Source organism: Melospiza melodia, chromosome 6 (genome assembly GCF_035770615.1).
Source record: "Melospiza melodia melodia isolate bMelMel2 chromosome 6, bMelMel2.pri, whole genome shotgun sequence".
Lineage (NCBI taxonomy): Eukaryota > Metazoa > Chordata > Aves > Passeriformes > Passerellidae > Melospiza > Melospiza melodia.
The window spans coordinates 76,392,922-76,413,716 of NC_086199.1; the positions used below are offsets into that span (position 1 = coordinate 76,392,922).

The 20,795-nt window shown below is 37.0% G+C and overlaps 1 protein-coding gene across 18 annotated transcripts in view; it reads right to left on the reverse strand.

Annotated features, from left to right (window-relative positions):
• GPHN (gephyrin) overlaps window positions 1-20,795 on the reverse strand; it is a 263,372-nt gene that overhangs the window by 110,141 nt on the left and 132,436 nt on the right. For 11 of the 18 annotated variants that reach the window (XM_063159329.1, XM_063159326.1, XM_063159331.1 and 8 more), the window contains exons 4-5: window positions 15,869-15,961; window positions 5,947-5,985 (exon numbers count right to left, since the gene is read on the reverse strand). In XM_063159329.1, the coding sequence (XP_063015399.1) occupies window positions 5,947-5,985; window positions 15,869-15,961 (132 nt within the window). The remainder of the gene's footprint in view (window positions 1-5,946; window positions 5,986-15,868; window positions 15,962-20,795) is intronic. The other 7 variants (XM_063159330.1, XM_063159328.1, XM_063159325.1 and 4 more) reach the window with 1 other exon arrangement.

Genomic DNA, 20,795 nt, shown 5'->3' on the forward strand with positions numbered 1-20,795 from the left:
ACACCATAGCGTTAAGCCTTGCTGTTCATGGATTAATTCTGTATACCACTGGATGCCTAAGCATTATTTGGTCTCAAAGGAAGAACTAAGAGTAGTAGAAAGTAACAATAAACCAACAATTTTTCACTCTTAAAAAGGGAGGTGTAGGCCAAAAATTCAGCCAAAATTAAAGGTGCAACATGTAGGTTTCATTCAGCTTTGAAATCTACAAAATCTCCCACTTGAATGTGATGATGGTTAGTTCACTGCAATGATGTATGTGATTGCAACATTACACAAAACAAAGCTTATTTACTACTCAGTCTATCTGCAGAAAGGTTGCAAGAAGAAAGCCTAATAAAGGTGTACAAATATTTATTGAAAGCAACCAATGAAGGAGAAAAAATTTGAAAATATTGATTACTGTTGCTATGACGTTCCATGAGAGCAGCAAAGGCTGAATCAAACGAAAGCTTTGGTGCAGTCTCAGATAAAATTTCCAAACAATTATATAGATCTGACTTCATGAAGTGAAAGAAGCTCCAGCAAGTCATAGAATAGTCAGAGTTGGGAGGGGTCTTTTAAAGGCCATTTAAGTCCAATCTGCCCTGAAATAAGCAAGGATATCTTCAACTAGATCAAGCTGTTCACAGCCCCATTGAACCTGATCTCTAAAGGTTTCGAGGGATGGGGGACCCATACTCCTCTGTGCAAGCTGTGCCAGTGCCTCACCACCTCCACAGTAAGGAATTTCTTCCTAATATCTAAATCCACCCTCCTTCAGTTTAAAATCATTTCTCCTTGTCCTATCACATCAGGCCCTGCTAAAAAGTTTGGTCCCATCTTTTATAGTCCCCCTGCATGTCCTGAAAGAATGCAACAGGGCCTCCCTGAAGCCTTCTCTTCTCCAGGCTGAATCTAAAACCTGTCTGAGCAGAAGAGCAACAAAATGTATGGGGGGAACAATCTGCAGCAGTCACTGATTCATTACTTTGCACATGCATCTGTAGGAATAAGGCCTAAAGCCAGGAGAGATGCTGTGAGATGTGCAGTGAAGGAACAGATGTGGGCATGGTGGCCTGCTCCTAGGGGTGCAAAACCCTGCCTGTAAATACAAACAGCTGCCCCTCACCATTGATGAAAGCAGCAACAGGATATCGTCACTTCTCCCCAAAGAATCAACTTTGCATTTGAAATTTGCTCTTTCAGAAGCAAAGGATGAGAACACGATTCCATTTTGCAGACAAGTCAACAGGCTTGCTCCTCTCTTCCTTGCCAGAGCTGGGGTGCCTCTGCCTGCCTTGGACATTACATGTGAAGAGTTGTGCACAGCACTATATGCTGACATTTTGTAGATCTAGAGCATCTATTATAGACAATCTAACAAGAATGTATAACATGCTGCTTTAATGAGCTGCACTATCTGTGATTGTGTGCTCATGGAAGCTCTTACTGAATGTGCCCAGACTGAAAGTGCCACATTGGCTGCAGTCAGAGAGTAAGCTGACTGCATCTCTTGATCTCTAGCAGGGAAACAAGGGATTGATCTGCTGACAAATTTTTATACTCTAAATGCAACATCACCTCCTCATTTTTCCAACAAAAGCTGTTGGCCAACTAAGTTAAGAGGTAACACCAGAAAGACACAGGAACTTTGTATGAATTAATTGCACCAGCAAAAGCCTTTGTCGGCGATGACAGGTATGAAGGAAAAGGCATGTATGTTCTTTAGCACAACATGTAACATTCAAAGCATTCTTGTCTAAAATTAACCAAATAAACTTTTCAATCTGAATCCAGAAGCAGCATTATAAAATCTGAACTCCAAGTTGATACAAGTCACTGTCAGAAACATTATTTTTAAGAGTGGAAAACATCAACTGAAAGTGAAGGCAGTGATTAAATGGATCAAGGGAGTGAAACACCTTCTGGAAATCCCAAGGTAGAAAAATAATCATGTATCTCTTTCTTTTTGAGTGCAAAACACCTGTGTTAGTTAGGAATTTGTTTTCTTCTCAGAAACAACTGAAGAAATTATTTGCTTAGAGACTGCAATGTTGCTATCATCAGAAAAGATACCTTTAGAAAACAGAGAAGAATAAAGTGAACTGTAAAAAAATAAATGACGATTAAAAAATGCATTGAAGTAAAGAGAACATACAACAAACAGTCTCCCGATAAATAATTTGCAAGATTTAGATATTTTAGTTCAGGAAATGACTATGAGAACTGTAACAAGGTTTTTATCAGAGATAATAAGGAAGGAAAAGAGTCTGAAAAAAGATGAATAAAACAGAGATAAAATTGGGCTGATAACAGGAAATTTAGTTATTCTGGAAAGGAAAACTCTGTGAGCTTGAAGGACTCCTATTGCTCACAACTGTTTTAGAAGCTAATTTTTAGTAGAAAACCAGCACAGGATAGGCTAAAGAATACCTTCAACCCCCCCATCCCAGTGAAAATAAGAAGGACAAAAGACTAAAAAAACCTCCCCAAAACCCCTATAAAAAAAAAAAAAAAAAGATAAAATAATGTTGTATATCAGTATTACAGGGATTTAACAGTGAAAATGTTAGTCTCAGGGCTTTGTGTGCAAACTTTTCTTTAACCAAATGTTGACTCATTTATAAGACAAAACTGAAAATTTATTGTTTCAACTTACCACAGATTCTTTTAGAACTAATTTGAATATTTGTACCAGGCAGAAAACTGATTTAACTTGATATGTTACACTGAAGCTGCCTATGACAGCACTGCATCAGTTCTGCCGTAGTATAATTTTCAGCGAAGCAAATTCCATGCATTCAAGAAAAATCTTAGTGTTTATTTTCCTCCAGCTTCTGCTGCTTTTCTGCATTTAAAACTCTTGTAACTCAAATATTATTTAAAAAAATCCCTGCATTTTTGAGGCAATATTAATTTTAAAAAACCCTATACTGAAAATAACTGAAATGACACACTAACAAATTAGTTATGTTTCTTGGGATAAGAGGTGAATTCTAGCAGTATCCTGCAGCCCCACAGTGCTAGAGTGAATATTCCTCCTCCCTTGCAGCCCCTGCTATGCTTCTCAAACAACAGCCTAGGGAAGCATCAATGTAATACTGGGAGTTGAAGTTTGGAGAAAGAGATTTGCCATTGAGACCCGTTCTTGTCACCACACCCTTCAACAACATGAAGCTGGTGGGAAGTGAGAGACTGACAGCCTACCATCTTAAGGAGTTTATGAAGTTGTGCAAAAAATATGCTTGGAAAAGCAAGGGAGGGTTGGAAAGGCTGAGACAAGAGAGAACAGGAGAGCCTAGCAGACTGCAAAGGACTAAAATACAGGTGGACATTCACATCCCCCAGCTCCTCGGAGCAGAACACGAGTTAACTGGTTTCTAGGCATTACTGTGGAAGCTGGGAGAAGGGTCCTGGTCCTACTAGCTCTTGCTCTGAGCACTCCCAGCTGTCCTGGGAGCCATCCTCCACAGCAGCAAGCTGGTGCTGGGGGCATGGGAACAAGGTGCTCCTCACAGCGTCTTCATCTGATTCCACAGCTGGTGCCACACTGGGGAAAGCTGCTACTGATGCAAGGGATGCTGCCCTGCCTCTCTGCTTATGATGCCTCAGGTTTTAGCTTTTATATTTTTTGGATTCTCTGCTGCTTTAGCGGGTAGTTCTGAGCTTCATATTAAGGAATAGTAAACTCTTTTCACAGTGTAGGTAGACAAAGCAATTCCTGCTCTACCTGGGGACCAAGGACACATGATCCAAATCTCGGGCCCAAGAGCATAAACAACAGTGGACTGAAGAGAGAAAAACAAGAAGAATGGGACTTCATAGGCTAAAGCTGCAATTGGACAATTAACTCTAATATGCAAATGGACAAGAACTTGTAAAAGTGAGAGACCTTGTGACCAGTTGTCCATTTTGTGACCATTTTGGTTCATCTTGGGTGTAGCCCTGGCTGAGCTCTTGTGCTGCCCAAGGTGTATCCACTGAGCCTTTTAATAAATCCCTACTTTATTCTTTAACTCCATCTAGCCTCTGGTCTAGGTCAGCCCTCACAAGGCATCACTTAGATATAATTTCACATATTTAAGGTACCTTTGAAGATAGCAAAAGCAGTAATAATATATCTGCAGAGATTAAAAGCTAAGGTTAAAAGAACATTACATACAATTTATTTAAATATAGTAAGAATTTACTATGAAATTATGACAGGGTTCATAATGACAAAATATTTTCTCCAAGTCCTAGTTGCTACTGGTTTCAAAACCACAAACCCAACAACACTTGTAATAACCTAAAAACTGTGACAGAGCTAGGAAAAGAGGTCAAATGAGTTGAATTAAAAGAAGAGCAGGAAATCCTGCTTCTTATTCTAAGATGTGACAATGATTTATTCCTTTACTATGGACCTTACAGATGTAGTCAAGTCTTAATCTGAGTGACAAAAGGTTTCTGTAAACAAGCAATTGACCATTCTCCCAGTACAGAGAAGGTAGGAAGCAGCAATTAGGACACATTTCAGTTTGGTAACACTGTACTGATCCAGTGGTTTATTTAGATTTGCTGCAGCCCTCTGTTTTAAATAAAGAGACCTGTAAAATTTATTTAGCTTCTTTGATCCACTGTGTTTAATGAACACAGCTCTACATTCAAACCTTAATCTTTCTGAGCCTGAGCAACAGATTGTGTTTCCCTCCTGTTATTACCTACCTTCCATGGATTCTGAGGTACCTTAGGTAGTATTAGGGTTATAGTACTTAATTACTATTGAATTTAATACTTAATACAGTACAACTTAGTCGTATACCTCTCAAATAAAGTGATGGAAGCAAAGACTAAATACAATTCAGTTTAGTTTGGGTTTGGTTTCTTTTTTCATAAGATGGGAAAGGGTTTTTGAGTAGTTCTAGGAAAAAGCTGAATGCTGGTACTGAGATCAGTTTTTGGCTGGTGTGTTATCAGACCATGAAGGAGCCAGACAATAGTTTTTCCCCATTCCTTACAATTCTTCTTAACCTTTTCAGACTGGTGCATATTTAGAAATAAAATCTAGGCAGATGGATAGGAAAATATGATAGAAATGCCAGGCATAAAGCAAGTGGACAGGACAGTAAAAGAGCAAGTATCAGTGAGTAAAGCAGACTCAAAGAGCAGCAAGGGGACACTATAATATCCAAGGACCAGGTGAAAAGGCATGAGGAAAATGCCCAACACTCAGCAAGCTGCTAAAGCAGTACCAAACATTCAGCAGGTGCCAAGCAGCAGAAGAGCAATTGCACAGAGTCAGCAGATGCACTCAGCAGGAAGGCAATGCCAGGCCCTTGGAGCAGGAGAGGGCAGCAGGAGGCCCATGCCCGCGCACAGCCCGACTGAAAGGACACCGAGGAGGTGACACGTGCCAGGCAACAGACGGACAGGCCGTGGGTAGCCACTGCCAAGCAATTAGCTGCTCAAGAGGCAACGCCAGACAGGCAGGCAAAGGGCCAGGACTTCTGCAGGTAGAGAGAATGTAAGACAGCGGCGAATGCCAGGCGGTCCCCAGACAAGGCAGAAAAAGACCAGAGCCCACCAACAATCAGATGCAACTGTTGGCAAGAGCAAAACATAAGCCTGCCAAATGGCTGACAGGGCAGTAGGGTGGCAGTGCTTTTTCAGCAACTCAGGGTACCCTGAGTAAAACAGTCCCAAGAGTATAGGTGCTCACCCTTTGGTAATATCATTGATCAGAGTGAACCATGAAAATCCACAGGAGAATAGCACACAAATGGAAACAGCAAATGAGTCTGACCCTAGCACTTGGGGAGGCCATGGGACCTTCCTATAAAACAAAAATATGAGAATCCACAAGAAAATCAAACAAATGGGAAAAATGTGTCTAAAAACGGTTTCTGATGATGATTAAAAAAGCAAAAAAATACTAGCAAAGAATTAGTTTGGAAATGATTGGGTGGGATTGAAGATGTTGCTTACCCCTCTCTGGAGCCCACATAATGGGAATGTTGGGAATTTCTGCAGCAGAAAAACAGAAGAGAAAAGGGATTTCTGACTCCCAGTTCAAGGAAAGCATGTCAGTTTAGGACTGGGTAATCTCTTTGGGCAAAAAATAAGAATTCATCTGAATCTTTGCCCATCCCCAGATACATGCCTTTATGGAGGTTTTTGAAAAATTTAAGAAGCCCACATCACTTTCATCTCATGACCTCCCACCCTTGTTCCCCAAAACCACACTTACCTCTAGCACCTCTAGTATAAGAGGGGAAAGGGGTTGGTCGTGTGAGCTCATTCCCACATCCACTGCAAAATGGCTTGTGAAGTTGCACAGGAGTACCCATGAGCCACTGCTGGCCATTTGTGAGATAAACAGGAGGCATCATTAACTGTTGCTCATTATCAGTGCAGGTTGGTGCTTGAATTTGGCTTGGACACACCCACAATCCGTGTCTCTAATTAGTCTTATGAATCTTGTGGGCCAACCCTCTTCTAAGTATCAAACTTATCAGCACCTATTTGTCACGTTGAATATCCTCTTGTCTTCAACTTAAGCATTTTGTTATTTAACATGGTTGATCTTTTAAACAAATGAAACTGTTTCAGAAATCTTAGCTGCTGCTTTATTTCAAATACATGCAATGAGCTCTGAAATGTAAGAGCTGAGAAAATCCCAGCACTAATAAAGTTCAGTAATTTAACTCACCTGTCATTTAAATAAGGAGACTTTTTATTCAGTATTCTACCTAGAAACTAAAAGAATCAACCAAGAATCAAACTTCACTATTTCTGTCTACTCAGAAGTTCACATCTTGTGTGCATTTATCTGGTTGCACATTAACTTCTTATTGCCAGCACTGAAAACGTGCACTTCACTTTGACAAGGCAGTAATATGAAACAAGAAGCCAGCTCTTCCCTCTTCAAACTGTAGAGGACCTTAGATAATAGAAAGGAATCATGAGCTTTTTTGTGCCATTGCTGAATCAGGATTTGGAAAGGTTGCAGAGACAATCTGTATGAACTTGCCATGCACTCATATGCAACAAAGTTTTTAAAGAATACAGTAGTGATGGGCTAAGCTGATGGAACTTTATTTATACTGATCTCTGGGTATCAACCACTCATTCTTCTCCTAGCAGAGCAAGGCATAAGAATAACAGAGGTTAATAGAACTTCAAATTTAGAAATTTGGATCATAGAATAGGAATTTTTTCCATACCCAAACTTTTCCATATTGAAAACTACTATTTGGACTTAGAACAAAATGGCAAATAATTTAGGCAGAGAAGACCAACAGACTTCCATTATATGATTAGTAATGGCATAAACCAGCCAGGAACTGCAAATACTGCCTGAACCAGAGATACCAGAGTACAAGGTAAGGGCACACATTGGCAGTTTTATAAAATCCTTTGATTTCGTGGCCAGCAGGAACTACAATTAGCTGCATCACATCAAGAACAAAATTGCCATCACCTTCTCTCTGAGGGGAAATATTTCAAGCTTAATGAAAATGAACTATGACAAACTGATCTCAGCGTACCATAAGAAAATGCTTATTTGTGGAGGAAAATATGGACTTTAAAAATCCAGTGACAGTTTAAATGTCAACAATAAATAATAGTAGGTTATGCTCCTCATTATTTAGGTATTCTGATGAAAGAGTAACTAAGAAAAGAATACATGCATGAAGGGACAAGAAACTAAAATATAGTCTAAATAAAAGTTAGAAAGTAATTATTTTCTTGTCCATAACTGATAAGACTTTCATGCCTAAGCATGACAATAGTCATTTTGGTTTTCTATTTTGGTACTTATACTGAGTCAACATTTTGCTAAAGCTTCACTGCTCCATGTGGTAGCAATTAGCAAAAGCAGGAGAAGAACTAGTTATAATTCTAAGAATAACTCCTGAAGGCAGCTGCTTTCCAAGACTCTTCTAGTTCCTTTCCACTTAGTGGTTGGAAAAGCTCCTACACAGCAGGGAAGAAGTAAATGAGAAATTCTCTATTCTTTAATAAGTATTAGTTTTAATGATCAACTATTTTAATAATGAGTCATTTTGCTATTCTGTTGTGCTAATGTCAAAAGGACTAACTCACTCAATTTTTCATACATCTTAAATCCAAACTGGTATTTGCCATCTAGTTATTATGTCTTTAAGCTGCCTCCACAGGGAAGTCTTCCTAACATGTCCACATTATTTTTTTGTTAATTTTCCCTGTATTTAGCTTTAACTAAACTCTTTGTAATAGACCATGACCAGAAAAAAAAAAAAAAAAATCACACATTAGGACAAAAATTTCAGGCTTAACACTATTTTCAGGATTATTTTGCTGGAACTTGATGTTTAATTTTGTTCTGTTTCCTATTATCTCCTCCAAAGCCATGCTTTAATGGAAACTATTTTTAAAAATGCCTAAGAGGAAAAAAAATTCCAAAAGTTCCAATTTGAAAATTTCATTATGCACAAGTCCTATGGCAGGCCTATTTTTCTTCCCCAGTTACAGAAAGGACTGCAAGATGCATTCACTGTCGTGGCTACACTGCTAACAGTAGACAAGCCAGTGTATTTAAACTAATAGAGAAATGTCCACATGAGCTGTGGGCTCTACAGTGAAAACGCAGCTAAAAGGCATCAGTAAAACCAAGAGGAGGAAACCCCTTCTCTTTATGGTGTGCAAAAAGAACACCATAATCACATTGTTCATCTGGGGGTGCTTTTGGAAGTACTGGGCTCGCTCATGCAGGAACCATGCGCCCACTCTCAGGACATGCCAGCCTTCTTCCAACTGCCATTTCTAAATTACCTTGGAAAAAAATCCTTTAATTTCAAAATTTTAAAAAAAGTTGATATTTCCAGGCTCATTACTGTGGCTTTGTTTCTCATTTTATGAAACATTCAAGTTCCTTATTACTGTTTTACTAGTCTTTTCAGCAGAGCTCGCAAATATTTCCTACATGTTTGAAAGTCAAAAAACACAGCCTCTATTTGCTATTCAAAAGTATTAAGGACACCTTAAAAAAGGCAAATAAAAGCTGATCCTCAAATGAGCAAAAATAACCAAAGGCTTAATGGAATTCTATTAGCATTACCTTTATCATTTGATAGTCAGACAACTTTACACAGAAGGTTAATACATTAGTTAAGTAATTAAAAAGATATTTGCCCCAGCATTTTCAGCCAATATTATCAGGGTTTCACATTTTAAAAAAAGAGACAAAAGCAGTTCATGAATTCCTTTTGAATTCAGGAAATAAAATAGTTTCATTACTAATTTCAGGATCCATTTGATTCAAACTATCTTCTCATCTAACATATACAGAACATAAGGCTGTAAGTGCAGGATGATTCATTTAACATCATCCATGATTTCTACAAGAAGTACAAGATAACTTGAGTTTTATAAGACATTTCTCCCACTAGCCAACTATTTTGATTTGACAGAATTAAAATGAAGAATACAGCTCTTTAGGAATTTGCTTGTGTGATTAATCTCTTAAACCAACAAACCCTAACCCAAACACATAAAGCCTTTCATTATGAGGATTTTTTTAGATTTTCCTGGCTCAAGATTTCTATTATCAGCTATTTTTACAATTCTCTTTAGCAGGTAAAGAAAGCCTTTGGTACCTCACAAAGCCTTTAGTATAGTACACTATTTCCCAAAGAAAGTACAGGCAAAATCAAAGTTATTTATCAGTGTTCCTCATGATAAACTAAACAGACTGAGTAGTGCAACTTTCACAGAAAGCATCTCTCTTTTTACCTTCATATTTCTACCATCATATTTTTTTTACCTTTTTCTATATCATGGTGGCAGTTGCAACTTTGTAAAAGGAATGTCAATAAAAATATGCAGCTTTGCATTTTAAACACATCAATCCCATATACAGACAAGTATTATTTTTTGATGACCTCTGATAGCTGAGTAATGGAGCTGAAATGGAATCTGCCTTTCTTGCCTCTCATATTTCTCACTAAAGGAGTCTGAGCAGCTTGCAGGTGTTTCCATGCAGACATTGCAGTTGATGATAGCAAAACCAAGCCCTTCAGTGATAGAGGAAGAGGAAGAGGAAGAGGAAGAGGAAGAGGAAGAGGAAGAGGAGAGGAGAGGAGAGGAGAGGAGAGGAGAGGAGAGGAGAGGAGAGGAGAGGAGAGGAGAGGAGAGGAGAGGAGAGGAGAGGAGAGGAGAGGAGAGGAGAGGAGAGAAGAGAAGAGAAGAGAAGAGAAGAGAAGAGAAGAGAAGAGAAGAGAAGAGAAGAGAAGAGAAGAGAAGAGAAGAGAAGAGAAGAGAAGAGAAGAGAAGAGAAGAGAAGAGAAGAGAAGAGAAGAGACGAGACGAGACGAGACGAGACGAGACGAGAAGAGAAGAGAAGAGAAGAGAAGAGAAGAGAAGAGAAGAGAAGAGAAGAGAAGAGAAGAGAAGAGAAGAGAAGAGAAGAGAAGAGAAGAGAAGAGAAGAGAAGAGAAGAGAAGAGAAGAGAAGAGAAGAGAAGAGAAGAGAAGAGAAGAGAAGAGAAGAGAAGAGAAGAGAAGAGAAGAGAAGAGAAGAGAAGAGAAGAGAAGAGAAGAGAAGAGAAGAGAAGAGAAGAGAAGAGAAGAGAGCACTCTTCAGCCCTTTGTAAGTCAGCTAAATCAGAGTGGAATTTCTCAAGACAGGTACTTCTATAAACTGACAGTGTGCTGTGTGGTGCAAATAATTTGTATACTGCTGCTTCTCAAAGAAACTGGTAATAGATGTTCAGTGAAAACTGTTCTGCAACTAAATATATAAATTTTGCTATAATCACATGCCTTCCAAGAAAGATTAAAAATCTAAACATATAATTTTAAATTGAAGCATTATGGCACATAAATATATTTGAATTTTATAACACCAAATACAGCATATCAAATAATAAATTTTATTGAAAAATAAAAGCAGACGAGATAAAGACCTAACCATATAAGCTAGGAATTGCCTGGAGGACTGAGTAAAAGCAGGTGGTACTTTACAGAGTTGCTGATAAACTTCCAAAAGAGTAGCAGAGAATTTGGAAGGGTCTGTCAGAGAGCAATCTGCTCCATTTAAGTACCTTTGTTTGATAAGATGCACGTAGCAAGGTTTTGTAATGCCAACCCTCCAGAAGCAAGCTGGGCTGGAAACAATTTCCTAAGAACTATGAAGGCCTCAAAAGGTCAGATGTCATCCATACACAGCACATGTTGTTATGCAATAGCTCACCACAGAAAGCAAACTTAACTCAGAGCAAGACCTCTATTAAGAGATATGAAAAGCGGCAGTTTTAAAAGAGACTACAGAAATATTTTCTTAAAATAGCTATTAAATTGGAGGGTACCTGGAATACTGAAGGGTGAAAAACTGAAACATTAGCCTGGGTTATTAGAGGCTGTACAATTTCATATTATTCCTACCACAAAATTACTTATGTCCCATGTGAGATGAAGGCTTCATTCCTCCACACTATGGAGCCATCCTGAAGTGACAGTTTGTAAAATAGAAATTATTTTCTTTTGGTCCAGTGCCAGTAATAAAATATTGCTGAGGAAGAACAGAAGTAGTCCTATATCCACAATAAACAATACTAGAAATCCTGCTGCTCTGGAAAAGCAGTATTTGAACCAGGGAGAACAAAAAGCTCCTATATATTATTTCTAGTTTAAGTTGCTGCCTATTGAATGGAAAATGTTATTTGAAAAGTTTAAGTCTCAGTGGATTTGGGTTACTTAGATGGAATGAGTTGCTGTGAGAGTATGGGTACAACATGACTATCCCATTGTGCCATAAGCATCTCATTTCATTAACAAAGTTAAAGTGGAAGCGAACAAACACAAAAGAACCACATAAAACCTGAAAATAATAGAGATCAAGAGGGTTTCCAACATTACTTGAGACAGAGGAATAGAAGAATATAGATATTAAAATAGTCTGCAGAAGTAAAATGTAATTTGAAGAAAAAATCCATAGGAGATACCTTAGAGAATGGGGAAGAATCAAATGATAGAGAATTTGCATTTGGCAATAGTTATAAAAATGCTGGTGCAATTTTGAACTGAATATAAAAAGACATACTACAGAAGGATTGAGACTTTCTTCTATCCAAACATGGCTTCTGTGTGGTATGTTTGGAGTATTTGTTCATCCTGAGCGTGATTTTTCAGAAACATTGACAAATAGAAGGGAGTTCCAGACAACAATGATTTCTTTTCATGAGTTCTTACAGAATAAGTACGCATATATTTTCAGACTAAATGAAAACAAGTATGTGTCTAAATATTTTAAACCAGTCCAGAAATATTGAAGAATATAAACAACAAGAACTGAAAGAAGATTCACAAATTTTCCAGAGCACTCAAAATGACTGTAAGGAAACATCTGTCTAGTGTTACATGCTGGAAAACAGCTCTTCTGTGTTTTTTATAAAGTATTATCTTAAAATCTTAGGGCTCAAAATTACCAGCAGTGTGGACGAACTGCTTGTGAATGCACACTGTGACACAGTTCAGGAACGTCCATCATCAGCTGAGGACAAAACATTGATTTCCACTGCTATTACCTAAGTACATAAAATCTCATAGATGGGCAAACAAGACTTGCACAGGATCATACTAGAGACAAAGGATAAGAAAACAGCTAGAAGACTGTTGGCAGACAGACAAGTGAATTTTTTGAATGTACAGTTTTGCAAAAGAATAAATGTAAAAATATAGAAGACAGAAAACTGAGCAGAGCCCCCATATACATAAGATTTTTTCTTTCCCTTTGTACTGAGCAACAGCAACAGAGAAAATACATTAGTATTGCAGAAGGGTACCTTAGTGATTGATAAAAATGCTGCAAAATTACTTAATTTTTTCCACAAAAGTTAATGTATACTGTTATCAACAGTATAAGTATATATATCAACAGTATATATATCAACAACATTCTGTAAGAACTACCACTGAAGTATTGTAGTTCCAAGAAATAAATGTATGCATAAGGAAATACAAAATGAAAGTTCTCTAAATAAACTTGGGCCATACTTGGATCTCTGTCCAGTACAAACACTTTTAAAATCAACAAGCAGACTGTATGAGCAAACTCCAGCAGAGATTTAAGGACTATTCCCATAAATTAGATGCGAAATTACCTTGTAAAAAAAAAGTGTATCTACAAAATTAGGCTTACACTTCAGCTTTAGTACAAATGCAAACTACCACCAACTGCCATAGCAGTTAAGAATTCCAGGATTCACTAGTAATGCCTACAACACACTAACTTTCAAATTCAGCCATCCATTGAGTGAGTTTGGTTTTTTAAATGTCCGCAAACACTTCATCACTTCTACTTGTGCAGAAAGTGAAGGATATTCACACTGCTCAAGCAAACTGACCCTCAAAATGTGAATCGTAGGAACCACTTCAAAAGCTCCTCTCCACACACCAACTAGACTGAGGCTATAAATTTGTGGATCAGAGACAGGCAAGGAAAATCACATATGCTGAATATTCCTAAATTTTCTAGCCCATTACAAGAAAAATCGTTACTACACATGACTGAAACAACCTGGAATGGTTCTGATCCAGTGTTCAAAAGGCAAAGTGAGTGGGGAAAATACCAATTTTTTGGGATGCTTAATTACATATTTCTGAGATAGCAAGAAGCCATTTTAGCTACATTATGCTAGGCACTTAGTTTCATTTTTATCAATAATTACAAAAGTCAATTAACATTAAGTCTTTGGGTTGCATTATTATTGGGAACTAACTTTATTGTGTATCTACAATTATATATCTGTAGAAAAGAAACAGAGAAACCTGCTTTCTAATCCAAAGTACAGGGGAATTAAGGAGAAGTAGGACTGAAACATACCAGTGGAAGTATGACTCAACAGACTACTGTATCTATTCTAAGGAAAAATAGTAAAACATTTTCCAGTATCAAATTCAATTCTTAAAAGTTTTAAATTAACATCTTAAAGGTGACATCTCTATAGCATAATACCATGACCACATCCTTTCATTGTCAGCTCAGTGATGAGAGCTTGCAGGGCCAACACCATACACACAAAGGTTGAAAACCAATTTCTACATAAATGCAAGTCTTCCTAAAGGCTTGTTATTGCACATTTCACGTTGACATGATGAATTTTCCATTTTTGGTTTTTCATTGACCCAAAAGACATAAAAAATGGGGACAAAACTTAGGCTTCTTAGTATGTTTTTGATATGACACATACTGGCAAACTAATTTTCTTCCCTTAAAATAATTTTTTTGACTGAATGATGTAATAAATCCTATCATAGGAACAATGTTTGTCATCACAATTTTTTAATAACCTGGGATTCTATATCTCCACTGAGATTAGACTTAATCCAATTTAACTAAGTGAAAAACAACGCAGATTTTCTTCAGTACAAGTTATTAATGATTTTTAAATCAATGTGATTTTATTATACAGAGACAGTAACAACTCAGATAACTATCAGAATGGCTTACTCAACAAAACTGATGAAAAAACATCCCTACCTGTGTTAATTAGTATGAGTAACAGCAATGCAGAGTAAAGAATATACTGGGTGTTTGTGCACAGAGTTCTCATTTGTTTATTTTTTGTGCCATATGCTGCTTGAGAATCTGTAGCTAATTTTCTGCACTGGCTACAATGCTTCGTCTGGCACTGCTGCCCAGGCTTGACCCCGCACAAAGGAAAACTGAAGCAGAAATTCATCCCTCCTTCCACCCAGTCCCGGTTACACAACCTTCAAAGGCATTATGTTAGTTTGCAAGAAAGAGACAAATTTAACCAACTCACTTTTCACTTGTGGCGCCTTTAGCAAAGGGACTGCAAACCAATTTTCACTATGTGCCACACTGTGTTCATCTTAACGTTGTTCCCATTTCCTGATACACAGACTGCCCCCCCAGGTTTTAGTTACTCTAGTTACTCAAGGTTTCTATTTCCATCAGAAGTAATGAACAGGAGCATTTTGTTTGCATGTTTCTCTAGTTACACAAATGTTATACAATAAATTAAAAAAATGTTTATAAATTCCTAATGGAAAAAAAAAAAAAATTGAACTGCAGGCATGTGACAAAACACACTTGTAAGTAAAAAGCATTGTAGATATGCTATAAAGAACTCAAATCAACTGGAGAGTCTAAGAAATCGAAAACATACATGAGTACTTAAAAGAAATCTAGGTATGTTTAATTGTGCAAATAAACACAACTCACTCAATCTTAGTGAACAAAATTACACCAAATGAAAGATGTGATTTTCAAAGTTCACGTTAATCTAATTTGGAACCATAAATAACAAAATACTACAAGAACAATCACACAGTCATTTCACATGACAACTCATGGCCATAAGGTCAGGTTAGGTTAAGCTTCTCATTTTTCCCCCCTTACTTCAGCTTAATGTGAGTGTAACGTAGGCAAATTTCCTGAGCAACATTTACTGGTGCATTACCTCCACCTCTGCGCCTGTTTAGATTTTTCTGACAAGCAGATCCATCTCTCTTATGCCACTCTTCCTTGCACAAGACACAACAAAAGCCACCCAAAACTTTGCTTAGCAGTGTTGTACTGCAGTGCTAAGGAAAATGACGCCACAAAGCCATTAGAATTTTGTTTTGTGAGGGGACTGGAAAACCATTAAACTGTACCACATTTTAGTTTGAAAATTGTTTTGGCTCAAGAACCCAAGGTCAGAGTAATTCTCTCGTGCTATATTTTCTATTACTTTTTTCTGATTCCAAGTTGTGTAGCACTTGACCCATCCACAGATACTGCAAAGAAAAGTTGCAGAGAAAATTAAAAAAACAAAAACAAAAACAAAAACCCTCCCCTCCTCCAGACTCATGCATTTTTGCACCAAAGGGCAGATTTTTCTATTCCAGGACTATCTCACCTCTGGAGTGACATCTCGCGGTGCAAACCCTGTTCCTCCCGTTGTTAAAATCAAATTAAGTTCCTTTTCATCACACCAATCTATCAGCGTCTCCTGAAAGAGAACATGAATCCTGTCAGATGCAGCAAGAAATGGTTTTATCAGATAATACCTGAAGACTTGAAATGTCTTAAAACAGAGACACACACAATATGGGGAATTATAAACCACTCATGGCTTTTTATACAAAGATTTTAAACCAATATTTATCATCAAGATAAGACAGAATAATGCAAGTATCTACAAAATATTATTTTGCATATAGAAACTGAAATTCAGTTCTCTATCACTTGACCTGAATTGGAAAACGAGAATTCACAGTTATTAATTTCTACCGTTGTTTATTTTGATATATAAATATAATATTCTTTGATGCACATTAGCAGAGTATGTAAATTTAATTTGGATTACATAATTGATTCTTGTAACAGTAACTTTGGTTTGCATGCTGCACTTTTTCATAGCCTGAGAAAACCAAGAACCACGTATCTGTAAGCCTAACTACCCAAAGATTCAATAATGCACTTGATGCAGCAGGTGCTGATCTATAATCATCTTTCCTACATTCCCCTAATAACTCAACAGGAGTGTGCACACCCATTCCAAAGCTGGACTGAGAAATCTGTCATTCAAATGCAATGACTTACAGTTCTGGAAAACTCATGACACTAGAGAAGTGTTTAATTTGATTTAATATATTCATTCCAAAAAATGACTTTTTAAACTAGTTTTCAAACTGTGACAAAAATTTGACATAAGCAGAAGACTTATTTAATGTTAATGTGATTATCTCACTTATCCTTCATACTCGACTGTGGGCCAGCACAGCAGGAGCATGTCTGCCTGGAGTGCAAAATCCACTGTGTTACCTTAAGTACACTCATTACACAGTAAAGCATCATCTGCAGAGATCATATCAATTATTGAGAGAGTTATCCATATTCTAGCCAAGAAACAACATTATTTGAAAATGCTAAGGACAAATTTAAGTTTTGGGAGCATTACATTGGGGAGGAAGGAATAGTTTTGGAGATTGTTGGCTTAAAGCTTATTATTTATCACAAAATTAGCTCTGGGAAATATAGTGGTTTAAAAAGCTTAAAATAAAATGTCTGGAACAATTGAAAAAGTACAACCAATTTAGGTAATCCTCAGCTGTATTTTTGCAGGCCTAGTGCTGCTATGTAATTCTCATGTAACAGAAGGATCATATACAGACACTTAAAAATTACAGCGAGAATAAACCTACGTCTGACTGCAAGCCCCACCACATCAATACCTCCAAGGATTACTAGAAGTGGCAAAACCAAAGGTTCTGTCTTTATTTCTCCTTCCTTTACTCATTACTTCCACTTCCGCTTTTGTATTCTCTCTTTATTAAAATCACATTCATCTTTTCACTCTACACCTTTGGAGAATAACTCTCTAATTCACTGGGTGGTAAGTGAACATACCAGAAGCTTGTTATATGAACATTTCAAATAAGCTTGGGAAAGGAACAAGGATAATGCCTCAAAGTTGTACATAAATAAATGAACTAGTAACTATAGCTCTTGTGTTACATTTTGAAAAAAATGTGAATTATGGTAGTAAAAGAATTTTAGGTCTTAAAATTCTTTGCTTCAATAACACAGTTACACATTAGGAAATTTCTTTCAAATAGGTGGCATCTCTATCATCTAGAAACATATTTGTCTTGACTTAAATAGGTACACATTTCAGAGAACAGTTTGGAGAAGCTCAGTTTTTGGCAAAGTTAGACCTTAATATTGTATTTATCTTAAAAATTAATATGGTCAGGGAAACATCTTCCTATAGAAAACAGGATGGATAGATTTTCAGCATTTGGTTTGGTTTTTTAAAAGCATAATTTAGCTTTGGATAAAATAAAACCTGCTAAATTTCTTTTAACAAGCAAATAGATCCTTCCTCTGTTCTCATTTTGCTACAGTTCAGTAATACTTCCATTAACGAAGGGAGAAAAAGTCATGTGATATCCTACAAAAAACTAAAGAAATTAGCATCCTAACTCTTCAATTAAACTGAGCAATAATTAAGTGCCTATTCCTGCTACTGCATCAGTGCACCTAGGCAGACTCCTAGATAGAATTCTCAATCAAGTTCTAGTTACAGTAAAGAAACTTTCAAGCTTTCAAGTAGAAGACCTTTAACTACAAGGCAGCGAGTTTGGGTTTCATTGTACTTTAGAAGTGCAAATTCATCACTTAGATATTTTAAAACCATGGAAAAATACCCAAGGCTTATATTCAGCTTATTTATTTTCTCGCTAACCCAAAAAACTGTGTCCCCATGAAATATTCTCATCTCTGTAAAAGTATCTAAAAAAGGAAGCCCCACGCTCATCAATTATGAACAAATTGTGGACTCAGAACAGGTAGATTCTGTACTGGCTTTGCAAGGAAATGAATTTTCTCTGTCTTCAAATGAAGATTTCTCTAGGCAAGTGACCTGATATTTGGCTTTACTGACGCCATGCATGCAAAATTATTATATAACATTTCAACCAAAGAAAATTTAATTTAATATTTTTATGCATATTTCTCCTCTTCTATTGTTTCACTTATGATAAGCTTTCGAGAGAAAATGGCTAGGTCAACAGATTATGTAAAGCACTATTATTTCATTCAAGCCATTGGAATGATGCTGATGGATACAAAATACAGCAGCTGGCTCTGAAAACAGTCCAGTAAAATTACCACCAAGTTTTAAAAAGCCAGAACAAAGCTACAGAACTCCAGGGGGGGAAAAACCCCAATCAATAAATAGCTTAATACTTTTAAAAATTAGTATTCTAGATTAGGCTTTATCAGTTATTTTCCAGGGTCAAGGTGTAACAGAAATGAAGTCATTAAAGACAGTTCCTCCACAAATATTTTCATTTCAAAAGGACACAGCCATTTCAGATTTCACTGAAGTCCTAAAATAATTATATTAATTATGTCTTTCTGATGCACAGAAGTAAAATGTCAGGCCAGCTGTCTCCTTAAGCTTTAGATTAGATCTAGTTCCCTGTCCTCTTTAGCTGATTTCTCATATTTTCTCTCTCAAATACATTTAAATTTCCCTCACTGAAATGAGTAAGAAATCCTTAGGTATAACAAACAACCTCTTTCCATCTCTTGCTCCAAAGAGCTCTTGCTTCTATCAGCTCCTTCTCTCCCACAACCTGGAACTACTCATTGGACTTTCTATGCACTGCCCAGTATTGAAACTACTTCAATTATAACACTACTCAACAAAAACTTTGTTTATGGTGCTTGAATTTTCTCATGACCAGTGTTAATTTTACCAGTGCAGAGAAACCTTGCGTCATTTTTTCTCTTAGTCTTTCACATGTGAATTTATTGATTTAAAGACCAATAAAGATCATTACCTCAGGGAAAAAAAGCCTACAGGTACAGCTCAGTGCAGAGACCCTATGTATTTGGCAGGAACATGCTTGCAAATTCCTAAAGGCACCACCACATCAGGATACACTAAGCCCAAAAGCTGTACGGATGCATTTTGGTGGCGCCACACTTAAACTAGTGCTACCTGACATTTCAGTCAGGGAGCTGCTTGGCCACTCGCTGACATATTTCCTTCTGCGGAGCTAACTTAAGCATCTCCAAGCCCAAGACACAAACCTGCCATTAGTCTAAGCTGCAATGAGCAAGCCACAAAATTTTGGTAATTTTCTTTTGTATTTCAAACTAGTTCCAGGGCTCTGATTCTTCCCTATACCACACCCTGCCTTGATCTACAGTGTTCAAGAGAGAGAAAATACATTATGCTTTCATTTGGTAGGGTTGTCCAGCCACGCTTCATGATTATCATTAGGTATTGTTGTATTTCTAGTAACTCCTCTTCATTAATGATTTCTGTGAGATAATGTCTCACCATGATACACAAGAAACCTGATCACAAGATACACAATTGCAATAGACAGGGAAGTGGGCTATTTCATACCTCCATCCTTTAATCTCTGCGTAAGTGAACTGGAAAAACAAATAGGGATTCCTTTCTGGAACGAGAGGAACAATGCCCTAATCTTTAAAGATAACTAAGGTTTGTGGATTACTTATCTTAGCCAGAAATTTAAACTTGAGACAGGCTGCAAATCTCCTCCAGCCCTCCTAGCGCTGCTGTCTGGTGGTTTTTCACACAGACATTGGGACTACGAGCCTTAACGGGAGCAGAAGCACTACAAAGCACATGAAAATGGTCATTGTGCATCAGATTAAATGCCTACATAGACAAGCTGAAGTCCTGATGATTTTTCCTTTTTTTGATGCTACAGTCTATGGCACGTCATGCCTTTTTTTTTATTGTCCTATTTTTGCCATCACTGCCCTGAAAGTGTGGTAACACTCCCACATGTTTATGCTTTCAAAATTACTAGAATATCTTTCTTCAAGTTAATATTCTGGTGCTTACCACTTAGATAAGTACGTATACGTTTTTTTGATCAATACATAATTTACTTTATAATACAAGGTTTGTAAAAATAATTCTCAATCCGCATACATATTTTCATATACCATAGCCACTAGAACATGACATGTACACTGTTATAATTTAAAACATCCAGAAAGATCAGGGAAATACTAAAAACAGTATAAACAGGGCAGGATTTCATAATGAATCCAATGAATCCGTACAGAATTCTTTCATTCTATATTCAGTATTGAAACTAGTTAAACAATTCTTAATTCCATAGTTAACAAAGATGTTTGGCATTTTGGCCCATGCTAGATTTTTCCAGCACAGTGCAATTGTGAAGTTATTTCACCTTATATGCATCACTAATCATACAGTAAGTAAAATATATAAAAATTTTAACTGCTGAACAAATATAAGTGTTAAATATGGATCTTAACTATGGAAA